At 33.2% G+C, this 27,149-nt stretch overlaps 1 protein-coding gene across 1 annotated transcript in view; it reads left to right on the top strand.

The window, feature by feature from the left end:
- The first annotated feature begins 507 nt into the window (after nt 1–507).
- The window catches only part of POU2AF2 (POU class 2 homeobox associating factor 2), a 56,723-nt gene continuing 30,081 nt past the window's right edge, over nt 508–27,149 (top strand). The window contains exons 1-2 of the mRNA XM_074302268.1: nt 508–517; nt 12,867–12,976. Coding sequence (XP_074158369.1) covers nt 508–517; nt 12,867–12,976 — 120 coding nt within the window. The remainder of the gene's footprint in view (nt 518–12,866; nt 12,977–27,149) is intronic.

The following is a 27,149-nucleotide window of genomic DNA, read 5'->3' as shown; positions in this document are numbered from 1 at the left end:
TCCTAAGTACCTATGCACAATAGTGACAGCTAAACTAAAATGTAATTTACACCAAGGATGAAATAGACCTCTGTATCCTTTTTCATTTTGCAAAACCAAACTTTGATGGTGATAGTAAATGTCATGTCACACAGATCTGAAGGGGTTTTTTGGTACAACAAGTTATGGAATTTTGGTTTTTTTAATGACCTGTTAATGGTTTTTGTGTCTAAATGAAACCATTCTTTGCTCTGTGAAATTGTCTGACAGAGGAAAATGTGCCTCTGACTATAATCTTTACTGAGGATGCAAATTGTAGAGAAACATACCAAAAGATTTGCATTTAATCAAATCTAAAACAAGTCACATCAGAAGAATCAAGGCCTTGTCAAAATGTCTTTTCCATTGGCATCAGTCTGGAATTTGCCTTCAGTTTGAGGAGTCTTCACTGCCCACTAAAGAGTGCATGCAGATCATTCAGGAATCTTGCATTGCTGCTAAGAAGGAAAATCATCAGCATCACCCAAAATGGAAAGTGGTAAGTAAAATTAATTATTAAAAAGGAAACCTTTAAAATGTTTATACCTTTTGGTCACTATATTCATACAATGTAGAATAAAGAAAAAGAGGAAATACTGTGACTTCTGTCACCTAAAAAGAATAGCCTTTTAGACAACTTGGTAATATCATAATTTTAGTAGCATTCTATTACTATCTGTAAAAATGACTTTCTCTAAATACAATTAGGTATTTATTTAGTTTAAAACAGAAATTTACCAGAATGATTTTCTTTTGTGACATAAGATTGAACTTTTTAACATTTTTTGAGAATAGTAAAATTTAAGTGTAGGAGTTGAAAATTAACTTACTTCAAGTTTACTCTTGAGTTCTATTTAAGCCATATTTATGAGAAACTACTAGATAAGAAAATATCTTGTTTGAGATTAGAACTGGAAAAAAAATCCATTCTAGGAATTCAAAGCATATGGATGTATTCAAGTTTACTTAGAGGGAATTGAAATTCATATATTAGATTCATCTCAGAATAAAACCTAATCCAATTTAACTGAATAATTGTTCATTGATTGTTAATTGACTACTTTTCATTCTATAATAAGCACTGATAAATATGGTACTTCTAACAGAAACTGGGGTTTATGCTTTTTATACTATTGTATTCCCCAGTACAATGCTAGACTCCCAAGAGAAATTCACTTCCTATTTGTTGATTCATTCATATCCCTCATATAATTTGAAAAAAGTATTAATAATGATGACAATGATTATCACAGTAACAAAAGAACGAAAAAAAACTGTTTAATGTAGCTGGGCAACATAGCGGATAGAGCCCTGAGCATAGAATCAGGAAGACTTGAGTTCATATGTTGCCTCAGAAATTTACTAGCTATGTAACCCCAGGCAAGTCACATAAACTCTATCTGACTCAGTTTTCTCATCTGTATAAAATAGCACCCTGACGCCCAGGATTATCATAAGGCTCAAATGAGATGATATTTGTAAAGCACTTAGCTCAGTGCCTGGCATATAGTGCTTAATAAATACTAGTTCCTTTCTTTGTCTTCCCTTCCATTTAACTGTTTGTAAAATACTTTATATGTGTGTGTGTGTGTGTGTGTATATATGCATATATATGTATACATATATGTATGTATACATATATATATTTATAATTTCATTTGAGTGTTATAAAAATATCTAAGACAAATACTGTAGACATTTTTAGCCCCATTTTATATATAAGGAAGATGAGTCCCAGAGAAGCTAAGGCACTTGCCCAAGGTCATAGTTCACAAATGTCAGAGATAGATTTGAATTCACATCTTCCTGATTCCAAGTTAGCCTGAATACTCAGGGCCAGGTGTTGAACAGAAGCCCTATTCTTCTATTTGCAGCTTGAATTTAGGACTACATTCTCAGCCTGGTTCTAAAAAAACTAAGAATGGAAAACTTGTAAGAAATGTTCTAAATTACACTGAGTAAACCATCAATCAATGTTGTTCTGACTTGTATTAAACAAAAGTGGTTACACATTGAAGAGGATTAGATACAGAAAAACTTGATCTAATTATCTAATTGTATCTTTTGTTTTCTCTTGCAATTCAAAATACAAACATGTTCTTTTTTAAGGTGTTTAGAAATTAGAATTGTACTACTTACTGCTTTGAAGAAGCAACTTCATAGAGAAATTGTACACAGAGGCAATAGCAATAAAATTTAGCACAGAGATGAAAGTTGTAACATTCAAGAGGCTTTTGACAATGTCTTTTAAATAAAAAAGGAAGAAACAATTTAATTTTCACCAACTATGTGAAAAGTCTATAGCTCTTAAAATCTGAACTTGCTTTTTTTGATACTTCTTGTTTATTTTTAAATTAAATCATTAAGAATGTATGAACCTAATTTTGATTACCTATAGTATTTGATATGATTTTCAACAACAGTGTGCTAAAGAGAAAGGTTATTTCATGTATTATGGGCCATATTTTATGTGATAATAAAGATGTTTCAGAGAAGAAAACAGATTCATCATAGGTCATTTGTCAAACATATGTCGTCACAATATTATAAAGAACAAAACTCAATGTTAAGGGATCATTTTATTCTTCTTAATAAATTTGCTTGTGTTTTCTGTCCGGAAACATGTCTTTGTTTTCTCAACAGCTGATCTGAATGTAAGCATGTATCTCCAATATTTGAATAAAAACTCTTAAGCTCACCCCTGATCTATGCAGGTGTGGGTTCTTTAAATAGACATAATGCCCAAGCAAAATGTGCCCCATTCAAAAGTAAGATCTCTGCCATAATTTGAAAACTATCAAAATACATAATATTCTATCTCTCTTCATTCCCCCTCAGAAAAAGACTAAGGAGCTTTAGAAGTCAGGGGAATGTTCTGACAGGAATGCCCCATCAAAATTACAAACAACCCTTAGCTATCAAATCCTGTGGCCTTTCCTCAGTCCATATTCTCTTTGACCTCTCTGTAGCCTTTGACACTATCAATCACTCCCTCCTCTTTGTAACTCTATTCTGTCTAGGTTTTCAGCATCTCTCTCTTAGTTTTCCCCCTACCTATCTGATCAATTCTTCTCTGTATCTTTTGCTGGATCTCCTTTTAGATCACACTCTTTAACTATAGGTGTTCCTTAGAGTTCTATCCTGAGCTCTCTTCTTTTCTCTATATATACTTTTTAACTTTGTGATTTTAATAACTATCATGGATTTAATTACTATCTCTATGTTGATGACTTTCAAACCTATTTTTCCTGTCCCATCCTCTCTACTGACCTCCAATCTCCCATCTGCAATTACTTTTCAGTCATCTCAAACTATATGTGCAATAGTCATTTTTAACTCAATATGTCCAAAACAGAATACATTTTTTCTCCTAAACCCCACTCCTGCCCTATCTATAGAGAGCAGACTGTTAAGGGCAACACCATCCTCTTAGTTCCTCAGGCTCTCAATTTAGGAGTCTTACTGGATTCTTCTCTCTCTCTCATACACTCCAGCCTCCTCTCACTCATCCCATCCCATATCCAAGCCATTGGTGATTTCACCTATGCAACATCTCCCAAATAGACACTGTCTTCTCTCCTCTGACACTACTACATAGATATAAGCCCTTGGACTTCACACCTTGCTTCAATATTCTCCCCATTCCAATCCATTTTTCATTCAGCCAACAAAGTGACTTTTCTAAAGCTCAAGTCTAATCTTGTCATTACCCCCTATTCAATAAACTCCAATAGTTTTCTTTTGCCTCCTGGAGCAAATGGAAAATACTGTTTGACATTCAATGTCCCTTATGACCCTAGTCCCTTCTTACTTTTCAGTCTTCTTATACCTAACTCTCCAAGATGTTATCTTCAATTCACTAACATTGACCTCCTTGCAGTTTCATGAAGAAGACACTCCATCTCTCAGCTTTAGGTATTTTTTTCCTAGCCATTCTCCATACCTGGAATGCTTTTCTTTCTCCTCTCCAACTGCTGACCTCCCTGGCTTTCTTTAAGTCCTAATTAAAACCCCACCTTCTACAGGAACCCTTCCCTAACTCCTCTTTATTCCAATACCTTTCTTCTTTTAATTATTCCCTATTTATCCTATATAAGCTCATTTTTTATATATTTGTTTTCTTATGGTTTATCTCACTAGATCTTAAATTCCATGAGGTCAGGGACTGTCTTTTGCTTCTTTTTGTATCCCCAGGATTTAGCACAGTACCTAGCACATAATAGATGTTTAACAAATGTTAAATAATTGGTTGGTCACCCCCTAAGAACAATTTGGACTACATTTCATTGTTAAGTCACTAACTTAATTTATCTTGTATAACTATTTTAAGTATACCTAATACATTTTCTTAAAATCACTTAATACTTCATTTCTTCACTAGCTCACCACCCTATTCTTGTTTCTCATCACCTATTCTTTCCTTAGTTCTTTATAATTAGGTTTCTGTCTTCAGTATTCTACGAAGTTATTCCTTTATCTGTTTCTTATTAAAGGAATTTCTCCTCTGACTTCATTTTTCTTGAGTTTCCAGTCATTTGACACCCAAAATTCCTTTCTTACTTGGCCCCTATATCATTCTAGTCTACTCTATTTTTCTTCCATATTCTTTAGTGACACCTTTCTTCCTCTAGGTTATCTTGTTCAATGAATTCCCTCTTTGGACTTTTGTTCTTTTGCTTTCTTGGAAAACCCATCTAACCTCATAGTTTCACTTATTGCCTCAAGTAGAACATTTCCTCAAATCTCTATTTTTAGCCTTCACATCTCACTCAAGATCTAGTTCTGACGATGGGGCATTTATATTGAAAGGGATATGATATTTTCAGGAAAGAGACTTATTTCAATTAAATGAGGAAGTGGAAAAAATGTGTGAAAAAATCAAGAATTTAGTGAAATTCTTTAGAAATATAGGAATGATTTGAGGAAGGCACAATAGAATGCTTAATGAAATGGACAAATCAGATAGAAGTGACCCTGGAAGAATTGAGGTTAATTAAAGAAGGGATGAGGATACTGTATTTACATCTAAAATGAAGAGACTAGATTACAAGGATTGGAGAAGATCTTAATTATCACTGAGATATTGGGCAGGTGAAACCTAATGTAGGCTTTGGAAAGATATATAAAAGCAAGAGGATAAGGAGATATTTTCATGTGAAGTATTTTTTCATATGAAAAAAAAATCCAAGAATCAGATATAGGAAATATGGCAGTGAGAATTTGAGTAAAGGTAAAAGAAACAGAAATGAAAAGAATATTGTCACTGGAGCATACAACAGATTGCCTGGACATAAAGAGATGAATTCAGGCTACATCGGATCCATGTAGAGAGGCACACTATATGTGAGGGAGGATTTCAATTATCCAGGGATCTCCTGGAGGCCTCCCAGAGTTCTGTCAAAACAAGAACAGTTAAGATGATTGCTTGCCAAAATCTGTCTTCCTATAATAAATTCATATGTTCATAAGTTCATATGAATTCATAAATATAAAATAATAAATCTATCCTTCAAAGAGGTAGAGAAAACATGAGAGAAACTTAATTCCTAGTCACAAGTAGGAAAAATAGTAGAGTGAGAAAAGAGTCAGTAGAAAGAGAGTCAGGAAAACATGAGATCAAATCCAGACTCAGACATTTACTAACTATGTGATCCTGGGAAAACCACTTAATTTTTATTTGCCTCAGTTCTCTCTTTTGTAAAATGTGGATAATAATAGCACCTACATATTGTGAGAATAGAAGTGATTGATAAAAATATGATATATATATATATATGTATATATAGAGAGAGAGGAAAAAGAGAGGAAAGAGAGAAAGAGAGGAGGGGAGAGAGAGAGAATAGAGAGAACAGACAAAGAGGGAAGAGAGAGAGATAGAAAGACAGAGAGAGAGAAGGGAGGAGAGACAGATACAGAGAGAGAGAAAGAAAGAAAGAAAGGAGGTGGGAGAGAGAGAGAAAGAGAATAGAGAGAACAGAGAAAGAGGGAGAGAGAGAGAAACAGAAAAACAGAGATAGAGAAGAGAGAGAGAGAGAGAGAGAGAGAGAGAGAGAGAGAGAAAGAGAGCAGAGAGAGAACAGAAAAGGAGAGAAAGAGGAGAGAGAAAGAACAGAGAAAGGGAGAGAACAGAGCAAGAGAGGGGAGAGAGAAAAAGAGTATAGAGAAAACAGATAAAGAGAAGAGAGAGATTTATTTATGGATATAGATTGCTATATAAATACTGTTATAATTATTATTGTTTGACTTGGAAAAATGTAGATACATACTCACCAAATTCACATATGACAAAAATAAGAGGGATACCTACCATGATAGATTTTGAATTCAGGATCAAAAGAGATCTCAATAGGCTAGAGTTTTGGTCTTGATGATTTTCACTTTTATCCATTTTGCCCAAATTGTTTTTGTAATGGGTTCAGTTAAATTTATAGTCAAATTTTTATCATTATTTAGATAATATCATTAATAAGTGATAATATTGATAACATCTCATCTAGATAGTATCTTACAGTTTAGAAAACACTTTCTTTAGGATGGTCCCTTGAGATATGTGATATAGTTATTACTCCCATTTTACAAATAAATTAATTGTTTTTTTATTAATTTAAAGGATTATCTGTACCTCATAAAAGGATGACTGGGTATGGTCACTTTATTACCTTATTATTAGCCCCTTTACCATAATTAAATCCTGAGCTTTCAGTTAGGTCCTGTCCTTTCCATAAGGTCAGTACTATTCTTAGTTTTGTAGCCCATATCATATTAACCTAAATTTTCTATCATGAGGTAATAAAAGAACTTAAAGATATGTCCAGCTCTTAATTTCTTATTTTATAGATGAGGAACTGGGGAGGTCATGTGACCTGTCCATAGTCACTTGCCTACTAGATGCTGATGTTGGTATTTCTGATTCCCAGTTCAGTGTTCTTTGTTAAACCCAGAACCAGCATATTTTGTACCCAGAAGAAGCAGAAAAATTCCTAGGTGGAGATAGTGACAGCAAGACATAGGCATATATGGATGAAAGACAGGAATCCTAGGAAATTGGCCCTTGTGTCCACAGACTCCAGAATAACACAAGGCCATGCTGGGAAGGATATTGGTTTCAATTAATTATTCTTATTAATTAGTTTCTGTTTTTACTATTCTAATGATAGAAACTATCAATTTTTCAAACTATTCCAACAGTTTCTATTTTACAGTATACAAGTAATATCAGAACTTTCTAAATTTTAGTACTCTGGGGAAAATCCATTCACTCGTTATGACTCCATTCTTTCCCCTGTATAAGGGAGTAGGAAGTAGTATTAAGATGTATTTTGGGTGATAATAATAATAGTAAGTAAAATTTATATTGTACCTACATGCCAGATACTGTGCTAAGAACTTTATAAATATTATCTCATTTAATCCTTACAATTCTGGGAAGTAGGTGATATTATTACCCATATTTTGCAGATAAGGGAACTGAGACAGTTTATGCTTTACCCAGAGTCACATAGCTAGGAAATATCTGAGGCTGGATTTGAACTTAAGTTCTCCTGTCTCCAAATCCAGCATTCCACCTATCCCCCGAGCTATCTAGCTATACAGTTCTGTTTTTATCATTTTGTCAATGATGTATGTTAAATATAGAGTAAGAAAATACTGTGTCATTATCAGAACATTTATCAGTGCTATCATTTTTCAGAAATGGTTATTGGTTTATACTCATCTATCTATAATAGCTTACCAGGATTTCCTTGTGACTAAAAGTATACATTTATCTGCAAAATGGCCATTAGCAATTATAGATACAGTCTATGACTAGGATGAGAGTAAAGTTAGAGAGTTTGCAAAGGCCTTGAGTCCATAATAATGGTCTCATCAGCATACATTTTAACAACTTGACCTAACTACCTGAAATAGTGCCAAGGAAACATTTTTGTCACTAAACTCTTGCTGGACTACATGTTCAGAATATGTAAAATGGAATGATCATAATTAGAAAATCTAACTATTTTGGACTTCATTTTATTTATAAATCACTATATCTTAAGCCACTGGCCTTTTTTTAGAGGGAATCAGAAGACCTAGATGCAAGTCCCCGTTGCACCACTTTAGTGGCAGTGCAACTTACCCTCCCTAATCAAATGGGGATTTGAATAATAGCTAAAATTTATGTATTACTTAAAGGTTTCCAAAGTGCCTCACATATAAGATCTCATTTGATCTTCATAGCAACATTTTAACTAAGTTCTGTTATTATCCCCATTGCTCAAATGAAGAAACTTATATTGACAGATATTACTTGACTTTCCCATGATCACACAATTATTTGGTATTGGAAGTAGTATTCAAACTCAGATTTTACTTATCAAAAAACAAGTACTCTATCTCTTATGTCACAATGCTTCTTATAGTAGAAATGTTTATACTCCCAACTTCATTGAATTATGAGGAAAACACTTGATATTTTTTAATCTGTTATTTAAGGGGTCTCCACTAATTGATTGCTAAAGTTCTTTCTAGTTCTTTCTCAGTGATTCTATTGATTTTAAGACAGTTAATATTATTTCAGCTACTTTTAATTGCCAAAAATAGCCATCATAATGCAATCTACAGGCCATTGTTAAGAATCTTCTGTTGTGTATTTTTTTACTTTAATTCAATTTTTAAAAACTACTGTATGAATTGGAAAATATTAAGCCAATAAGCATTTATTATGATGTGCCAAGCATAATGAATGCCAAAGCAATAAAGACATAAAAGAAGGGGAAAACAATCCTTTAGCCCCAAAGTAGCTTACAGTCTAATGAGGGAGATAGAATGCAAATAACTGTGTATAAACAAGATACATGGACAATAAATTGGAGTTGATCTAGAAGTGAGGCACTAATATTCAAGGGAATCCGAAAATGTTTCTTGAAAAAAATCAGGATAAATTCATCAATGACAGACAGAATCAGCTACACCCAGAGAAGGAACAGTGGGAATGAGTGTAAACTCAGTTTTTGTTTCTCTTCCCAGGTTATTTTTAACCTTCTGAATCCAATTCTTCCTGTGCAACAACAACAAAAAATCTGTTCTACACACATATATTGTATCTAGGATATACTATAACATATTTAACATTTATGAGAATGCCTGCCATCTAGGGGAAGGGGGTGGAGGGAAGGAGGGGGAAATTCAGCACAGAAGGGAGTGCAAGGGATAATGTAAAAAATTAACCATGCATATGTACTGTCAAAAAAAAAAAAATGTTGAAATAAATAATTAATTAATAAAAAAGAGAAAAGAAAAGAAAAGAAAAAGAAAAAAAGCAGGATATTTGCTACTTAAAGGAAGCCCAAGAAGTTAGAAGGCAGGGCGGCTAGGTGGCGCAGTGGATAGAGCACCAGCCCTGAATTCAGGAGAACCAGAGTTCAAATCTGGTCTCAGACACAACACTTCCTAGCTTCGTGATCCTGGGCAAGCTTCAGGGAAAAAAGAAAAAAAAAAAAAAAAAAAGAAAAAAAAAGAAGAAGTTGAAAGGCAAAGAGGAGGAAAAAGAAAATTCCAGGCATGAAAGACTTCTAGGTCATAAAACCAATAAAATGCAAGATAATCCACATGACCCCTTATGCCTTTTAAAATATGAATTATGTACAAAACCTAAAATAATTTCCTTTTTTAAAAATAATAGCTTTTTTGTTTTTAAAACACATGCAAAGATAGTTTTCAACATCAACCCTTGAAAAACCTTGTGTTCCAAATTTTTTCTCTCTCCTTTTCCTATGTGTAACATGTGCAGTTGTTTTTACAATTTTGATTTTTGTTTGATTTTTAAAATTATCACTAAAGATTTTTATTTTCAAAACATGTTCATAGATAATTTTCTGTAGCGAGCTGTCATCTCCAGAAGCTGCCAGATCGCTCTCTGGGAAGAGATCTGCTATGTCTACTCAAATCTCTCAGACAGATTCTTCTTCCTGTAGTGAACCGTTGTCTCCAGGCAGTTGCTGTTAACTCTTGTCCAGAGAAGTGACTTCCCTTCCTGCAGAGAGCCCCGCCAGGCCTGATGTAATGCAGAGACTTCTCCTATCTCTGGAGTGGTGTCCTCTTTTATCCTCCCAGAGAATGGGCGTGGGATAATGCAAGGGCTTCTGAGAAGAACCACTTAAACCAATGAGCTTGCTCCTTCTAGGATTCCTAAGGTGTAAACTCCCTTTACAGGTCTGAGTCAGAGAACTGTCAAGTCAACCTGAGTTCTCACCTTGTAATTGTCCAGACAACCTGAGTTCTCACCTAGTAATCCTAACATCTTTCAACTTGTAAAACCTTGTGTTCCAAATTTTTTCCGTCACTTTCTCCCATTTTCTCCCAGAGATGTCAAGTAATGCAATACAAGTTAAACATGTGCAATTATTCTATACGTATTTCCACAATTATCATGCTGCACAAAAAAAAAAAAAAAGAAAAAAGAAAAAAATTAGATCAAAAAGAAAAAAATTAGGAAACAAAATGCAAACAAAAAATAACAAAAAGAGTAGAAATACTATGTCATGAGTCACACTGAGTCCCCATGATCCTCTCTTTGGGTGTAGATGGCTCTTTTCATCACAAGACCTTTGGAACTGGCCGGAATCATCTCATTGTTGAAAAGAGCCATATCCATCAGAATTGATCATTATATAATCTTGCTATTGCTGTATACAATGATCTCCTAATTCTACTCTCTTCACTTAGGATCAGTTCATTTAAGTCTCTCCAGGCATCTCTGAAATCATCCTACTGATCTTTTCTTAAACAACAATAATATTCCATAAAATTCATATAACATGACTTATTCAGCCACTTTCAAACTGATGGGCATTCACTCAGTTTCCAGTTCTTGTTTCTACAAAAACTGCTGCTACAAATATTTTTGCCTTTTTTTCCCCTTCCCCCCCCCCCTTTTTTAAATCTCTTTGAGATATAGGTCCTGTAGACGCTACTGAATCAAAGGGTATGTATAGTTTGTTAGCCCTTTGGTCATAGTTCCAAACTGTTCACCTGAATTATTGAATAAGTTCACAACTCCACCAACAATGTATTAGTGTCTAGTTTTCCTATATCTCCTCCAACATTTATCATTATTATCTTTTCCTGTCATCTTAGCCAATCTGAAAGGTGTGTCTTACCTCAGAATTGTCTTAATTTGCATTTCTCTGATCACTCTTGATTCGATTTAGAGCATTTTTATATGACTAGAAATGGTTCTTCGTCTGAAAATTATCTGTTCATATCCTTTGAACATTTGTCAATTGGAGAATGGCTTATATTCTTATAAATTTGAGTCAATTCTCTGTATAATTTAGAAATGAGACCTTTATTAAAACCCAGTTTTCTGCTTTCCTTCTAATTTTGTGTGCATTGGTTTTGTTTATCAAAAACTTTTTAACTTAATATACTCAAAATTATTCTTTTTGCATTTCATAATGTACTTTAGTTATTTTGTGGCCATAAATTCTTTTCTTCTTTACAGATCTGAGAGGTAGACTATCCTTTGTTCTTCTACTTTGCTTATAGTATCACTCTTTATATTTAAATCATGAACCCATTTTGACCTTCTCTTGGTATAGGGTGTTAGGTGTTGGTCAATACCTAATTTCAGCCATACTATTTTCCAATTTTTCCAGCAATTTTTTTTTCAAATAGTGAGTTCTTATTCCAGAAATTGTAGTCTTTGGGTTCATCAAACACTACATTACTATAGTTATCGACTATGGTGTGTTGTGAACTAACCTATTTCACTGATCAACTATTTCTTAGCCAATACCAAATGGTTTTGATGACTGCTGCTTGATAATGTAGTTTTAAAAAACCTAAAGCTATTTCAGCTATGTCCATCGATCTGTAACTATAACAAAGTAACAACTCAATGAACAGCAAAAAAGGATGATTCCTATTGTCAAACATGCTTACTCTCCTACAAACTGCCATAATCTGGCAAGTGGCACAAGTAAACCCATTAACTTCCAAGAGAATACTACTTACTCTTTCTGCCCCCAATTTCCCTTCTTGTTCCATGCTATGGAAAATAGGAAATGAGGAATTGTGCTCTACTGGAAAGGATAGTATGTAAGTGCATTCTTCTTCAGAGATGATTAGTGGTTATTGTCCTTTGTTCTCAAAGAGGAACAACATTACATCACTGTGTTAGAATCAAGTTACTGTGTCTGACTGTGGCTAATCAAGCCAATTATGACTGAGGCAGAACAAAAAATAAGAGAGTAGGAGAAAAAACCACAAGGCAATAATAAATTAAAAGAAAATGGACAGATAGAAGACAGAATTTCTTGTGCAAGGAAGAACGGGTCCAGAATCACTGGACTTAAAAATACGTCCCTGAAGTAAAATAATAGAAATCTTGCTTATTATGGCAAGCTTTTTAATATAATGGAATTCGATCTGTATACATCATATATCACTTATAATTTAAGTTTGAAGACAGTTTAGTTAGTGAATACTATGGAATATGGGCACAGTATACATCTTATAACATTCTACCAGGCAATAAAGTTACATTGTATATTAGTTGAAACTATTACAATTAATTTAACACCTCTTTCATAGGCCCCTCTCTTAGATAAGAACTACTCCATTAGAAAAGAACAATAATATTCTTATTTCTATAACTTTTATCAGCCAGTAATATTCTTATTTCTATAGCTTATAGTATAATAACAGAACTTACAGATCCAATTCTTGATACCTTATGACTGAAATATGAACTATGGTTAGCTATTATTCTGCTGAGAATTATCATTCTTATCTTGAGCTGTCCAAAGGGCAATTTCATTTCCCTTAATTTCATTTGATTTTAACTCAGAACTATTTTTATTAAGTCCCAGGAGACTACAGCAAGAGAGTCTATCAAGGTGTCAGAGTGAAGCATACAGTCAAGGATCTGCTAGCAGAAAAACGATCCAGGCAAACAAGTAATCCACGATTTAATGTAAGTTTCAATTTAACTTTTAAATGCAGGCTTAAATTGCTGCATGCTTTTGATGTGAGATCTCCTATTCTTTCACTTCCTACCTATCTCAATACATACATAATCATAATATTAAAATAGCTAGCCTTTATGTAACTATTTATATATGTGAAATGTTTTACAAATATCATCTCACTTCTTCTTCACAATAACTGTGCAGTAGGCATTATTGTCCCTATCTTACAGATGAGGAAAATAAGATTGAAGTTTAAGTGACTTGCCCAGCCTTACATAGCTGGTCACTGTAGCTGAATTTGAGCTCAGATCTTCCTGACTGGAGGCTCAGTGCCCTATCTGCAACAACAGCAGATCTTTGCCTAATGGTTTATACAATAAATGACACATAAACACACAGATGTTAAACCACTGGGATGATATTAATATTCATCAGCTTGAAAAACTTTTAACAAGGGAACTCCTATCAACATAACACCTATATGTGCTTTGCTAGACAAGTTCTAAATAGTTGAGTCACATAGAAGTAGAATGTCTTACCCATTCCCTGACTCCATACCCAGGCATCTATTCATCATAGTATGCTATTTCTATCACCAATATTTAATAGAAAAAGGGCTTTCTATGAATTCCTGATGAAAACTGGGACAGTGTTTGGAAATAGAAAGGTATTCACCAAGAGAAACACAAAAATATGTGTAAAGATGTGAAAGGCACTATGTGGAGATATATTGTTTAAATGTGACATTTTAAAGGAAAAACCCAGGCTAACCATATCTTTATTTCTCTCTGGATTCTACTTTTGATTGTCCAGATTTTCTCTACCATGCTGCCTCTCTTTTTGAGAAATTCATCTCACTCCTGGCCTTTTCACATTGGAAGTATATAATGATGTTTTAGCCTCCCCCTCCCACCCTCTCCCTCCCTCCCTCCCTCCCTCCCTCCCTCCCTCCCTCCCTCCCTCCCTCCCTCCCTCCCTCCCTCCCTCCCTCCCTCCCTCTCTCTCTCTCTCTCTCTCTCTCTCTCTCTCTCTCTCTCTCTCTCTCTCTCTCTCTCTCTCTCTCTCTCTCTCTCTCTCTCTCCTTGACTGGCTCTTCCTAGAACCTCCATCTTAAGAAAAGAGTTTTTTTCAGCCATATCTTTATTCATCTTTGTTCTCCAGGTTTTCTTACCATGTCCTTCAACTGGTATCTTCTCCTTCCCTCATCCCTGCCTTGCTTTTTAGGTTCCTTTCATATATGTTATCTCTCCTACCTTAGAATATAAGTTCAATAAGGTCAAGAACTATCTTTATGCTTATATTTACATTCTTAGTGCTTGGCATACTAAATGCTTATTAATACGATGACTAAAAGGGGAATAAAAACATATCTTATCAGAACACTAATATCTTTAAAGATCATAGAAAAAAAAAGTTTAAAAATAGCAGATGGTCCACAAGTCATTTTATTCAGTTTAAGTGACCTTAGGAATAGACAAGGGGAAAAAAAGAAAGAGAAATCATGTTCATGTAATTGAGGTATATAAAATGAACACTATATTCTGGAGGAAATGGTGGGAGAATAGGCATTCCATGAATTTCAATTTCATCTGAATTAAATTCACACAGAGAAATTTTGACATAGAAATATGCTAAGTTCAAAAGGGAAATATAAGGAGAAAAAGGATGAGAGGGATAAGCATGTGTTTAGAAACAAGAAAGAGAAAAAGCAAGGGAAGGAGGGAGAGGAGAAGGAGAAGGAGAGATATCCATGGAGCAACTTGGGTATATAACATACAAAAGCAAACAAATATAGTAGCACAGTCTTTGATAAACCCAAAGACCCCTGTTACTATGGAGAAGGAATTACTCTGATTTAAAATAAACTACTAGGAAAATTAGACATCTTTCTGGAAGAAATTAAAGTTAGACAAACAACTCGCCATACACCAATATAAATTCCAAATGGATTCATTTAGATATAAATGGTCATATCATAAACAAATTAGAGGAACAAGAAAGAAATTACCTTGTGCAACTATGGATAGGGGGAGTTCATGACTAAATAAATGACAATCACAAAAGATAAAATGAATAATCTTAATTACATATAATTTAAAATTTTTTGCAAATATATTTAATATAGTAAATAATAAGAAAATAAGTAACTGAAAAAAGAAACTTTGTAGCAAATTTCTCTAACAAAAGTTTCATTTCTGAGATATAAGGAACTAATTCAAATTTGTAAGATTGAGTTACTCCCCAATATATAAATGGTCAAAAGATATGAAAAGGCAAGGATGAAATTCAAGCAATCAACAGTCATAAAAAAATGCTCTGGATTTCTAGTAATTAGAGAAATGCAAGTTAAAGCAAATTGAAGTAAATTAAAGTTCTAGTTTACACTTATCAAGCTGACAATGGCAAAAGAGAAGAACAAAAAATATTGAAGAGGCCATGGGAAAACAGGTACAAGAAAATGCTACAGGTGGAGCTGTGAATGGTTCAGCCATTCTGGTATTATAATTATAAATTTGACAACTTCTTTATATACTTTGCTCCAGCCATAACACTACTAGGCCCAGATTGCAAAGATTTAAAGGGTGAAAAAGGATGATCAATAGGTACAAAGACAGAAGGTCTTTGTGGTGGCCCAAAATTGGAACGAAGGGGGAGGGCCTTCCTACTGGAGAATGGCTAAACACATTGTATTATATGTGCATATTATTTTGTCTTAAGACAAATGGCAAGTTTCAGAAGAAACTGTGATGATCTTTATGAACTGGTGCAGAGTGAAGTAAACAGAAATAGAATAATTTATGCAATAGTAACATTATAGAGAAAAATAATTTTGAAAGACTTGAGAATTGTGTTCTCAAGTTAATGATTATAAAATAATGAAGATAAAACACCTTATTTACCTTCTGAAAGAAGTGAGGAACTTAAAATTCAGAAAGAGATATGTATTTTTGGACATGACTAATGTGAGAATTTGCTCTACCTAATACGCATTATTTGTGAAGGATTTGTTTTACTTTTTAATTTTTTTAAATTTTAAATTAATTAAAATTTTATATCTTAATATATCCCTTGTATAGCTTGTTTACAACCCCCCTTAACTGATGTGCCTTACCTGAAATACTATACTCTAATAATTCATATCCCTCTTCTTTTTTAATTGTTTTAAAATATGCTTTCATCATGAAATCTTCTCTGAGGAGAAACAACTTCTCTCAGTTCAGGGATATTCAGAAAGAAGGCTTTTGATTAAATGATTTTTATGGGCTCTTCCAGTTCCAACTCTATGATTTTATGATAAATTTTTCTCAGTTATTAACACTTGTTAGTGATCACTACATTAACCATTATCATAATAGCATTAATTTGTAGTATATACAGTTTCCCCAGTCTTTTACTTTTGTTACTTTTCATGTCATTTTTGGAAATATTTTTATGTATCCATCACATTTGTATTCCAACTCCTCCATAAGTTGCAAATACCTCAAACTAGAAACAATATTTTTAAAGTATCATTGAAAAGAATTCTCCTCATAATAACTTGTATTATATAGCATATTATCATTAACAAATGATACTACATGATACTACCACATACTATAAAACAGATCTTGTAATCATTATTACCTCTATTTTACAGATGGAGAAAAGGAAATTCTGAAAGACTAAGTTATTCACCCAAAGTCATAGAACTAATGAATGTTTGAAGTAGAATTAAAATCAAAGTCTCCTAATTTCAAGTCCAGTATTCTATCTACCATATCCCAAAGGCTCTGTCACTACCATGTCACCTAAATACAATGTCGTTTAGTGTTTGTTAATTATTCACTGTCATGATGCAAATTGCTGAATACCATCTTGTCTGTCTCACAATTTTTCTTATGATATAAACCTATCCAAATAGAAAAAGCCCTGAAGATTATAGGATAGCATCTAAAGCATTTAGCTCAATGGTGTCAAATTCAAACACGAATAAGACTATTAATCAAGCATAAGGATTTTATGGGCTACATATTGACATAGAAAACCACATATTAACATTATGTTCTGTTGTGTTTTTATTCATTTTTGCTGAATATTTCCTAATTATATTTTAATTGACTTGGGACACATTTGGTAGTGTTACAGCCCAAGATCAAACAGTATGTTTGACACTTCTGATTTAGCTGATTCATTATGATTGACTTATTTAGATCTTGGCTAAATTTCTAAGCATTCTTGTGATCTTGTGCTAATTCATAGTGAGAAGATAACTTGATTCTGGATTTAGATATGATATAACATTATTACTAAAAAAAAATTGAATGTCAATAATACTAAACTCCAGATATGTTTGCTATATAAATGGAGTCATCTTACAGAAATCTGTTCTGTGATACCAGAATTCAGAATAGAAATATTAGTAGTGAATGTCAAAGCTGGAAATCCTAAACCCAGCATATGCATTCCTAAGTATTTATATATGCCATCCATTATATTCAAGTTTTATTCTGATTACATATAAGACTATTTATATGGCAAAAAGTTTGAGGAATGTGGTCTTAAAACTATATTATCTCAGTCTAGTTCCAAAATACTTATTATCTAGTCAATCAATAAGAGTTCTTGAGGGTTTACCCCATTTGGGGTTTTCTTTGCAAAGATACTAGACTGATTATCCATTTCCCTCTCTATAGATGAAGAAACTGAGGCAAAGTTAAGTGAAATTAAGTGACTTGCCCAAGATTACACAGATAGTAAGTGTTTGAGGCCAGATTTGAACTCATGAAGATGAGTCTTCCTGACTTCAAGCCTGGATCTCTATCTACTACTTCACCTAGCTTCCCCCATTTACTATGTACCAGACATTACAACAGCTGATAGCTGGCTTCACCTTTCTCTCTAACCAATATCAACCCTTTAATTAACTAGTTCAGTTCTAAACTCTTCTCTGGATTCCCTTGCTTCTATGTCCTCCATTGGAGCATTGCCATACCTCAACTTTGTATTACTCTGCTATTTGTCTCTTTCAGTTTATAATATGATGCTGAAAAGATCTAGAAAAAGTCACGTAACCCTGCTGACTTAGTCCAGTACAAATGTATGTTATCTAATTTCAATTAGCTCCCCCAATGAAGCAATACAATCCTTTTACTGCTTCCTAATTAGTGCTTTAAGCAATTTCCTATATTGGCTATTCTAAACTTTCTTTTCTCAAGTTTCCCATACTTCTCCTAGCCTCACAACTGAAGACCTTGCTTTCAGATTTACTGAGAAAATAGAGATCATGTGCTGTGATATACCTTTTCTGTTCTTTTCTATATCTATACCCCATTAATTCCACACTATCCTCAGTGTTTTCCTTTACTCAAATATCCAGTGGAGAGATGGTTCTTTTCCTTGTCAAGACCAGCCCATTTGTATTTTCCCATAATCAATCTCTGTCCCACCATTTTCTTCAGCAGACTACCTACCCTCAGAAGCACTCTCAATCTTATCTTAAATTTCTCTTTATCTATTGCTTTCTCCTTTGGGCAGCTAGATGTAGTGGATAGATACTTTCCTTAGAATTAGAAAGACCTGGGTTGAAACCCAGTTCCCAACATTTACTGGCTGAGTCACCCTGGACAAGTGTTTTAACTGATCCTTGTGTCCATTTCCTCAGATATAAATGGAGATGATAAACAGCACCCAGACACCAAGATTGTTAGGAACAGCTAATAGAATTATATTTGTAAAGCAGTTAGCATAATGCCTGATATATAGTAGGCACTTAATAAATGGTTCTTCCTTCCTTCCAATGATTATTAATCAGTGTTTCAGGATTTACAGTCATTTGTAAAATGTTTTTCAATTAATCCACATTATTTATTATTTTCAAAAATATGATTCCTGCTCTCAATGAATTTACAATCTTACTTGGGGAGAGAAGACATAAAATAAATTAGAAAAAAATAGAAGACAGTATGTAATAAAATGGTATCTTGTGTGATAATGATAGTCAAGAGGCATGGATCTCAGCATCACCATTAATTGGATGTAGCATGTACCATAGAAATTCAGAGAAAAGAGAGATTATTGTAGGGTCAAATAAAAATACTACTATACATGTAATCAAAGGAAATCCAGGCATAAGTAAATAAATCAGTGCGGAAAGAACTTCAAAGAACACATTGGCTCACAGCAGCTGCATCCACAGAAATATATTCAATGACAAAACACAGCATGACATTTGCCAAAGTATATTTGCATTTGCTGTATAAACTAGGATTTAACTTCAAGATCCTGCTTCAGGTCATCTAAAGTCTCAATTTCAATATCATGTTTTTCTTTTGCCATCTAGTAACTAAATCTAATTAATAGAATATATATCCTAATGTCTAAGAGACTAATAATATGACTAAGTGGATAGAGGGTGGACTCAGGCAAAACACATACTATTTTTTGTGATCCTGGGCAAGTTATTTAACTTCTTCATGCCCCCAGTTACCTTTTTACTCCATTAGAGAAGTGGCAGAGCAGCACTAATAGAGGAAGTTTCCCTATCAGGGATTACAGATATTAATTAACTAAGTCACAAGTCTGAACCACTGACTCTACCTTAGTCCTACTGCGTCAATTCAGTAAGTATAAGAATGAGTAAATTACAGAGGTTTGGTCATTATCTTGTCTTAGGTAATTTCAATGAAATAACTGAATAACTGCTATGTATATAATGTTTATCCCAGTGGAAGCTACTCTGATTATGCTCGATCAAAATCATAATAATATAGGAATGTACATATTTTAAGAAGAATGTCACTCATGTTTGTTAAGCATCCCCCTGAGCTAAGAAGCAGTATGGTATAGGAGATTAAGAAAGAAACTTGGAGTTCAAAGACCAGAGTTCAAATCCTGCTGGAGACACATACTCATTTTGTGTTCCTGGGCAAGTTATTTAACCTCTCCATGATCTCTAAAGTGTTATATTTCAGAGAAAGTACCAACCTGCATTAATAAAAGTTGTTTTATCATGTAGGAGATCCCTATGCACATGGAATCACAGGTCCAGTACCAGATAAGCCACTGTATGGTTACTGCCAAAGTCCATCCTGTGAGTTTCCAGCAAGCATTCCACTCTTGCTACCTTTAAATGCCATGACATAATATCTTTGCTAGATTTTGCAAACTGTAGCTAGTCTATCTCTGTGAGGCTTTCATCTTGTTTATGCTGCTGATGGCTTTTCAGGTGGACTTCCTTTTTTTTTTTTTTTTTTTTTTTTTTTTTACTGTCCATGAGCTTTTGGCTGACATTTTGAGCAGTTACAGATAGGCTCTATATACGATATCATTCACTAGAATTTCTCATTGGATTTCTTGATCATTATTTGGTTTCAAGATTTAATTTGTGCTGTCATTTGTTTTTTTCCAGCAGAGATTGGGGAGCTGGGTTTTCTTGTAGTAATTGTTACACTGGCCAAATTTCCACTGGAAATTCTAGTAGTATATGTCAATGTCTGTTTCTTTCTCTAACTCATTTTACACATGAATTCAGAGGATCAATAACTTCTTTAAATAGTTTGTTGAAGCTATTTTAAATGCATGCTCTATTCCTAATCTTATTTTTTATTCTAACTTAGAATTGATTTTGATTTTTGCCCAGTAAGTTAATGGCATGATTATATACGGAAGTTTCTTGAGAAATTACATCCCTTGGATTCCAGTTTTGTTTTGTTCTAATCAGTCCTGTCCTGAACTTCAGACTGATCAGAATGACTCACAGTGTTAGTATCTATATGGTTTTATGCTAAGAGAACCAAAGGAAACTTACAAATCTTACAAATGTACCAATTTAGGGTAAGCAGATCCTAGGGATCTTCAAATATACCAATCATAAATAAAGATAATGAGGATAACAGAGGGATTAGTGCAATTTCTTTAGTGTTAGGGGATGCACTTATAGTCATCAGTCATTCTAATTGTTTCTGTTCATATGTCTTCTGTTTCTCATGTAAGGGTCCCTTTCCAAACTGAATGAATCACCCCTTTTCTATCCCTCTGCTACTCAGAGAAAGTGACCCATGTTAAATGGTATCATTTTGTTTTGATTTTTTTTTTATTTTTTGGTAATTGTAACCAAATAAATAGCCATTTAATAGCTGGTCTACTAATGATGAATCTTAGATAAAATTTCAGAAAATAAACACCATGTTTTGCTAAGATGTTTCTCGGAGTTTTTCCAACATTGTAGAACCTTCAGGGAGGTAATGCCAAAACATACATATTACATACATATTGGCAAGATGGATTGTGGCAGCAAAATAGAGTAAAAAGAGTCCTAGGTTTGGACTTGGGAAACCAGGCAAATTCTGGTTATTCAGAATATTATTATTCAGATTAGGTTACAGAGAGATGAAAGGTATTCAACAGTGACAGGAGAGATGGGTGAAAATCAATATATGTGTGTGGGAGTGTAGAAGGCTATGTGTGTGTATGTACCATGAATAGAGATATACATATATATGTGTGTGTATGTACCATATGTACCATGTATGTATGTACTATGTATAGATATGTATATTTATGTGAGTATATGTACCTATGTATGTACTATGTATAGATATGTATATTTATGTGAGTATATGTACCATCTCTCTCTATATATGTGCATATGTATATATTTGTATACATATGTATACACATGTGTGCATGAGGTCAAATCATGCACATATATGTATATGTAAAATGAGATGTGATAATGTGATCAAACCTATTTATACTTGTCGTGTGTGTGTGTGTGTGTGTGTGTGTGTGTGTGTGTGTGTGTGTGTAGTAAGTAGTGAATTTCTTCGGGCACTGAGGTTCAATGATTGCGTGGGGTCACATAGGTAGTATTTGTCAGAGGCAGAGCGTGAACCACAGCTTTCCTGACTCCAAGGCCAGACTTCTGTCCTCTCTGTCATGATAACTCTAAAGTTTGGCATCTAAACAGAGAATGTCATATAGATGTTCTCATTTAATAATGTTCTTTTTCTGCTTGTGCTTAAGTCATTCTTTAAATTATAATAATAGTTTTTTTTCATTTTTCCATTTTTCTCTTAATTTTACATTCAAATCACCTACAAAATTACCTATTTGAAATATTGATCTCATTCAAAATAGTCAAGATTATGGTATCAGCCAGATTTCCTTGTTTGTTGTAATTTTCTAATTGCTTTGAAAAAATAAATATCATGAATGCAGAGAGATATATTACATTTCACTCACTGAACAGCAGGCAAATGAAGGTTATACATTTATTGTCTAGACATGCTGTTTGATCTTTGTTTAGAATTTACTAAACCTTAATTGTGAAACAGATGTGCTTACCTCCTTACCCTGTCCTGCTAATTGCCTTTCATTCCACCAGGGATGTTAGCTAATGGTTTGTTTAATGAGATATCCAACTGCTGCCATTCTATCACAATTTAATTTATATTTACTTCTTAATAACTAAAACATTTACATTGCAATGTTGACGTCTGTGATTTGCATTTTGATTTTTTGTAAATTAGGGAGGGGGAATAGATAACTAGAAAAAGCAAGTAATTTCTATTTTATCTGAATTCTCTGTAACTTTGGGAAGAAGAACAAAGAAAATTCTTCTACCCTCTCCAAAACAAAGAAAAGTGATTGCATTTAAATACCAAACTTAAACACATTAAAAAAGAAGAAGAAAAAGGCATTTTCATTCAGAGGACATGAAAGAATATTCTCTATGAAACCATGAATTTCTATTTCATTCCACTTCCTTTTTTAAAAAATATATATAATAAATCTATACTTCACTTTCAAAACTATCCTGCTTCTTTGTGCATCCACTTGAGTTTCCTTCTGTTCTTTTCTATGCATTTTTAAAAATGTCACAATGGCCTTTTTTTTTTCCTTCTAACTTTCTTTATCTCCACCTCTCCCATTAAAAACCTTAAGGAAGAAAGAGAGGGAAAATAAAAAACCCTTGTAACCAAACTCAAGCACAATCAATCAATAGATTGTCCAAATTCAAAAATATGCTTTCTGCATAGACAATCCATTACCTTTTTGTCATGAATTAGGTAACAATAAGTTATCTGGAGACATACCTAATGATCTTTTTATAATTTTTTTTTATTTTCTTCATAAACATTTCCAATTACATATAAAAAAAATTTAACAATCATTTTTTTTGGAAAATTTATGTTCCAAATTCTTTCCCTCCTTCCCATCCCTCCCCTCTCCTTGAGAAACCAAACAATTTGATATTTATTATGTATGAAGAAATGTAAAACATTACCATGTTAGTCATGTTGCAGTCAAAAGAAAACCAAGAAAAATAAAGCAAGTGAAAAAAGTAAACTTCAATCTGCACTCAGAATTTATGAGGTCTCTTTCTCTCTTTCTCTCTCTCTCTCTCTCTCTCTCTCTCTCTCTCTCTCTCTCTCTCTCTCTCAAGGTAGATACCATTTTTTATGATGGATTGGACTTGTCGATCTCCTGCTCACCTCTACTCAGTCCACTTTGTATGAATTCATATGTTTTTCCAGGTTTTTCTGCAACCAGCACAATAGTATTCTATCACAATCGCATGGTACTCCCCAACTGATGGATAACCCCTCCATTTCCAATCCTGTCACCCCTCCAAAAATGGTCTGTAATAAATATTTTTTGTACAAACAAATCCTTTTCCTTTTTCTTGTTCTCTTTGGGATACAGATCTAATAGCAATATTGTTGGGTCAAAGAATATACACAATTTTATAGCACTTTGGGCACCATTTCAAATCATTCTCCAGAATGGTTGGATGAGTTCACAACTCCACCAATAGTGTAGTAATGTCCCAATTTTTCCACATCCCCTCACAAATCTTTTCCTTTTTAGTCATATTAGTTAATCTGATTAGTATGAGATGGTACCTCAGGATTGTTTTAATTTGCATTTCTCTAATTAATAGTGATTTAGAACACTTTTTCACATAACTAACAATAGCTTTGATTTTTTTTTCTAGAAACTTTGTTCATATCCTTTGACCATTTAGCAATTGGGGAATGGCCCTTATTTTTATATATTTGGCTCAGTTCCCCTATATATTGTAGAATTGAGGCCTTAATTGAGAAATTTAAGTATAATTCCTCTCTCTCCCATCCCCTTTTCTTATTGTTTATTTGTTTTTCTAATCTTGGCTATATTTGTTTATGGGAAAGCATTTAATTTCATGTAATCTAAATTAGCTATTTTATTTTCTGTGATCCTTTCTATTTTCTGTTGGTTTTAAACTCTTTCCTTATTCATAAATTGGACTGGTACATTTTTTGCAGGCTCCCTTACTTTACTTATGATATTACCTTTTATTTCTACATCATGTGCCCATTTTGACCTTATCTTGGTATATACAATATGAAATATTGGTCTATGAATTTCTGCCAAACTGCTTTTCTCAGTAATATTCGTCAAATATTGAGTTCTTACCCATAGAAACTGGAATTCTTAAGTTTTCAAATACGAGATTTCTATGGCAATTTACTACTGTGTGTTGTTTCCCTAATCTATTCCATTGATCTTAGCCAAGACTAGATTGTTCTGATGATTACTGTTTTGAAATTACTACTAGGCCATCTTCTTCACATTTGTTTACATTGCTTCCCTTGATATCCTTAACCTTTATTTTTTCCAGATATACTTTGTAACTATTTTTCCTAGTTCTATAGAAAAATTTTTGGTAATTTGATTGATATAACATAATTTAATTAAGCTAATTTAGGTGGAATTGTCATTTTATTTTATTGACTCAGTATGCCCTTTAGTAATTACTATTTCTCCGGTTGCTTAGACCTATTTTTATTTGGGTGAAAAATGTTTTGTGATTCCATTCATATATTTTCTGGGTTTGTTTTGGCAGATAGACTCCTAAACATTTTATTTGGTTATTTTAAATACAATGTCTCTTTTTATCTCTTCCTGCTGGACTTTGTTGGTAATATAAAGAAATGCTAGTAACCTATATGAGTTTATTTTATATCCTGCAATTTTTGCTAAAGTTCTTAACTGTTTCAAGTAATTTTAGTTGATTCTCTAAGATTCTCAAAGTATACTGTTATATAATCTTGCAAAGAGTAATCATTTTGTTTCTTCTTTGCCTATTCCATTTCCTTCAATATCTGGTTCATGTCTTGTTATAGCTAACATTTCTAGTACAATATTGAATAATAACAGAAATACTAAATATCCTTTCTTCACCCCTGAGCTTATTGGGAAAGCTTCAAGTTTACAATGCTTACTCTTGGTTTTAGATAATTTCTAATTACTTTAAGAAAGGCTCCATTTATTCCTATGATTTCAAAATTTTTAATAGGAATAAGTGTTGTATGTTGCCAGTTATGGACATAACTATGGATATAATAGTATGTTTTTATGTTTTTGTTATTGCTTTGATCAACTATGGTGATAGTTTTCCTCATTCATTAACTTGTCTTTCAAAGTTGTTTTTCTTTAAAATGTTGCTAACTGTATATAAATTGATCTTTTGATTCTACTTATTTTGTTCTGCTTTCGTCCATACTACCCAGGATTCTTTAAAAATCATTTCTTTGATCATTCCTTGTAGCACAATAATATTTCAATATGTACATGTAGCACAATTAATCCAGGAGACAATCTAAGTCACCTACACAAATTCTGATTCTTTTCTTTTGCCTCTTTTTACTCCCTACTTCAGGATTGTGAAGTTTGTTTTATTTGTTTCTATTCCCTCTCTCCCTCTCCTCTTACCCCATCCTTGCTTTTTTTTCTATGAAATCTGATATGTTGCTTATAACTCTGTGTGTTCAACCACTTTTGTTTATTTCAGATGAATGTGAGGTTCATCTAATGCTGACCTCCTTTACCTTTTCCTCCATGTTTTTATACTGCACACATGCAATTCAGTTATAAGAAAGAGCAAGCTCTACCTCATTCCTTCTTTCTTTTTTTTTTATACTCTCTTTTCCCTCATCAAATCCTTATAACAGAAACAATCTATCCTAAGTCTTCTGTTTTAATTACATGACTTTCTTAATATCCTTTGAAGACACTGAGCTCTTATAAGAATGTTAGCTTGTCATCCTACAGTTCCTTCTAAGAGATCAAACAAATTTACTTTTCTAGGTTTCTCTTGACACTTATGTTTGTGTTCCAAAGTTCCTAATCTATTCTGGTAATTATTTTAAAATCAGAAATACTCGAAAGTCATCCATTAAATTGAAGATCCATTTTTTTTCCTGTAGGATTATACTCAGTTTTTCAAGGTAAGTTATTTGGTTTTGGTTCTAAGCCTCTGTCTATGGTTTTTAAAATATTTATATCAAAATCTCCTGTAATTTTCATTTAAAGCTTTGATATTTTATGTGATCCCTTGGTACTGCTTCTTTTAGGACACTTGTAGTCCTAAATGAAATGAGATCTGTGAGTTTTAGTTATAAAATATCTGAGGACTTTTCCTTTTGGTATTCCTTTCAAGATATATTTGGTGAATTCTTTTTTCTTTACTTTGTCCCATGGTTCTAAGAGATTTAAGTGGTTTTCCTTTACAATTTCTGACTGAGGAAATACAATGATTTTTAAATTACTTGTTTTCCATGTACATTATATCAGATATATATTTCCTTTATTTTTTAATATCATGATTTTGTCCTAATATTTTCTTCTGTCTTATGGAGTTATTGATCCCTTTCTCTAATTTAGTTTTCAAATAGACTGATATTTGGGTAAAGTTTAGCATTTTCTCTTCTAAGCTCTTTATTCTCCTTCCAATTCTTTCCTCTGGAACTTTTTATTTCATTTTTATCTGTTGCTTCTTTTCTTCTTGGTATTCATATAATTCTTGTGGGAAATACTGTTTTTTTCCTTTGAGTCAAAGTAACTTTCTCCCTACCCCACCCCCTTTTTAAGATTCCTTAAATTTGCAATAATTTTTATATTGGTTGGTGTTTTCTGTGATTTAATTATCTTTCCAGCTTTATTTTCTAAATTGGAACTTTGTACCAGGACTTCTGCATATTTGGGTAATATGGTTGACTCAGTTTGATCTTGTTCTAGATTTCCTGAATTCTTGTGCTGACCTCAACTTCCTGAAGTTAGGCCTCACCAGATTTTTAGAGTCTGGTCTAGTATTTCAAGATGAAATACTAGGGACTTTGGATCTCCTGGACTTGGGCTGTCTAGGTTTGAACA

Source organism: Sminthopsis crassicaudata, chromosome 3 (assembly GCF_048593235.1).
Source record: "Sminthopsis crassicaudata isolate SCR6 chromosome 3, ASM4859323v1, whole genome shotgun sequence".
In the NCBI taxonomy this organism is placed as follows: Eukaryota; Metazoa; Chordata; class Mammalia; order Dasyuromorphia; family Dasyuridae; genus Sminthopsis; species Sminthopsis crassicaudata.
Note: the sequence above shows the minus strand (reverse complement) of the source record. Positions and strands in the feature narration are given on the sequence as shown.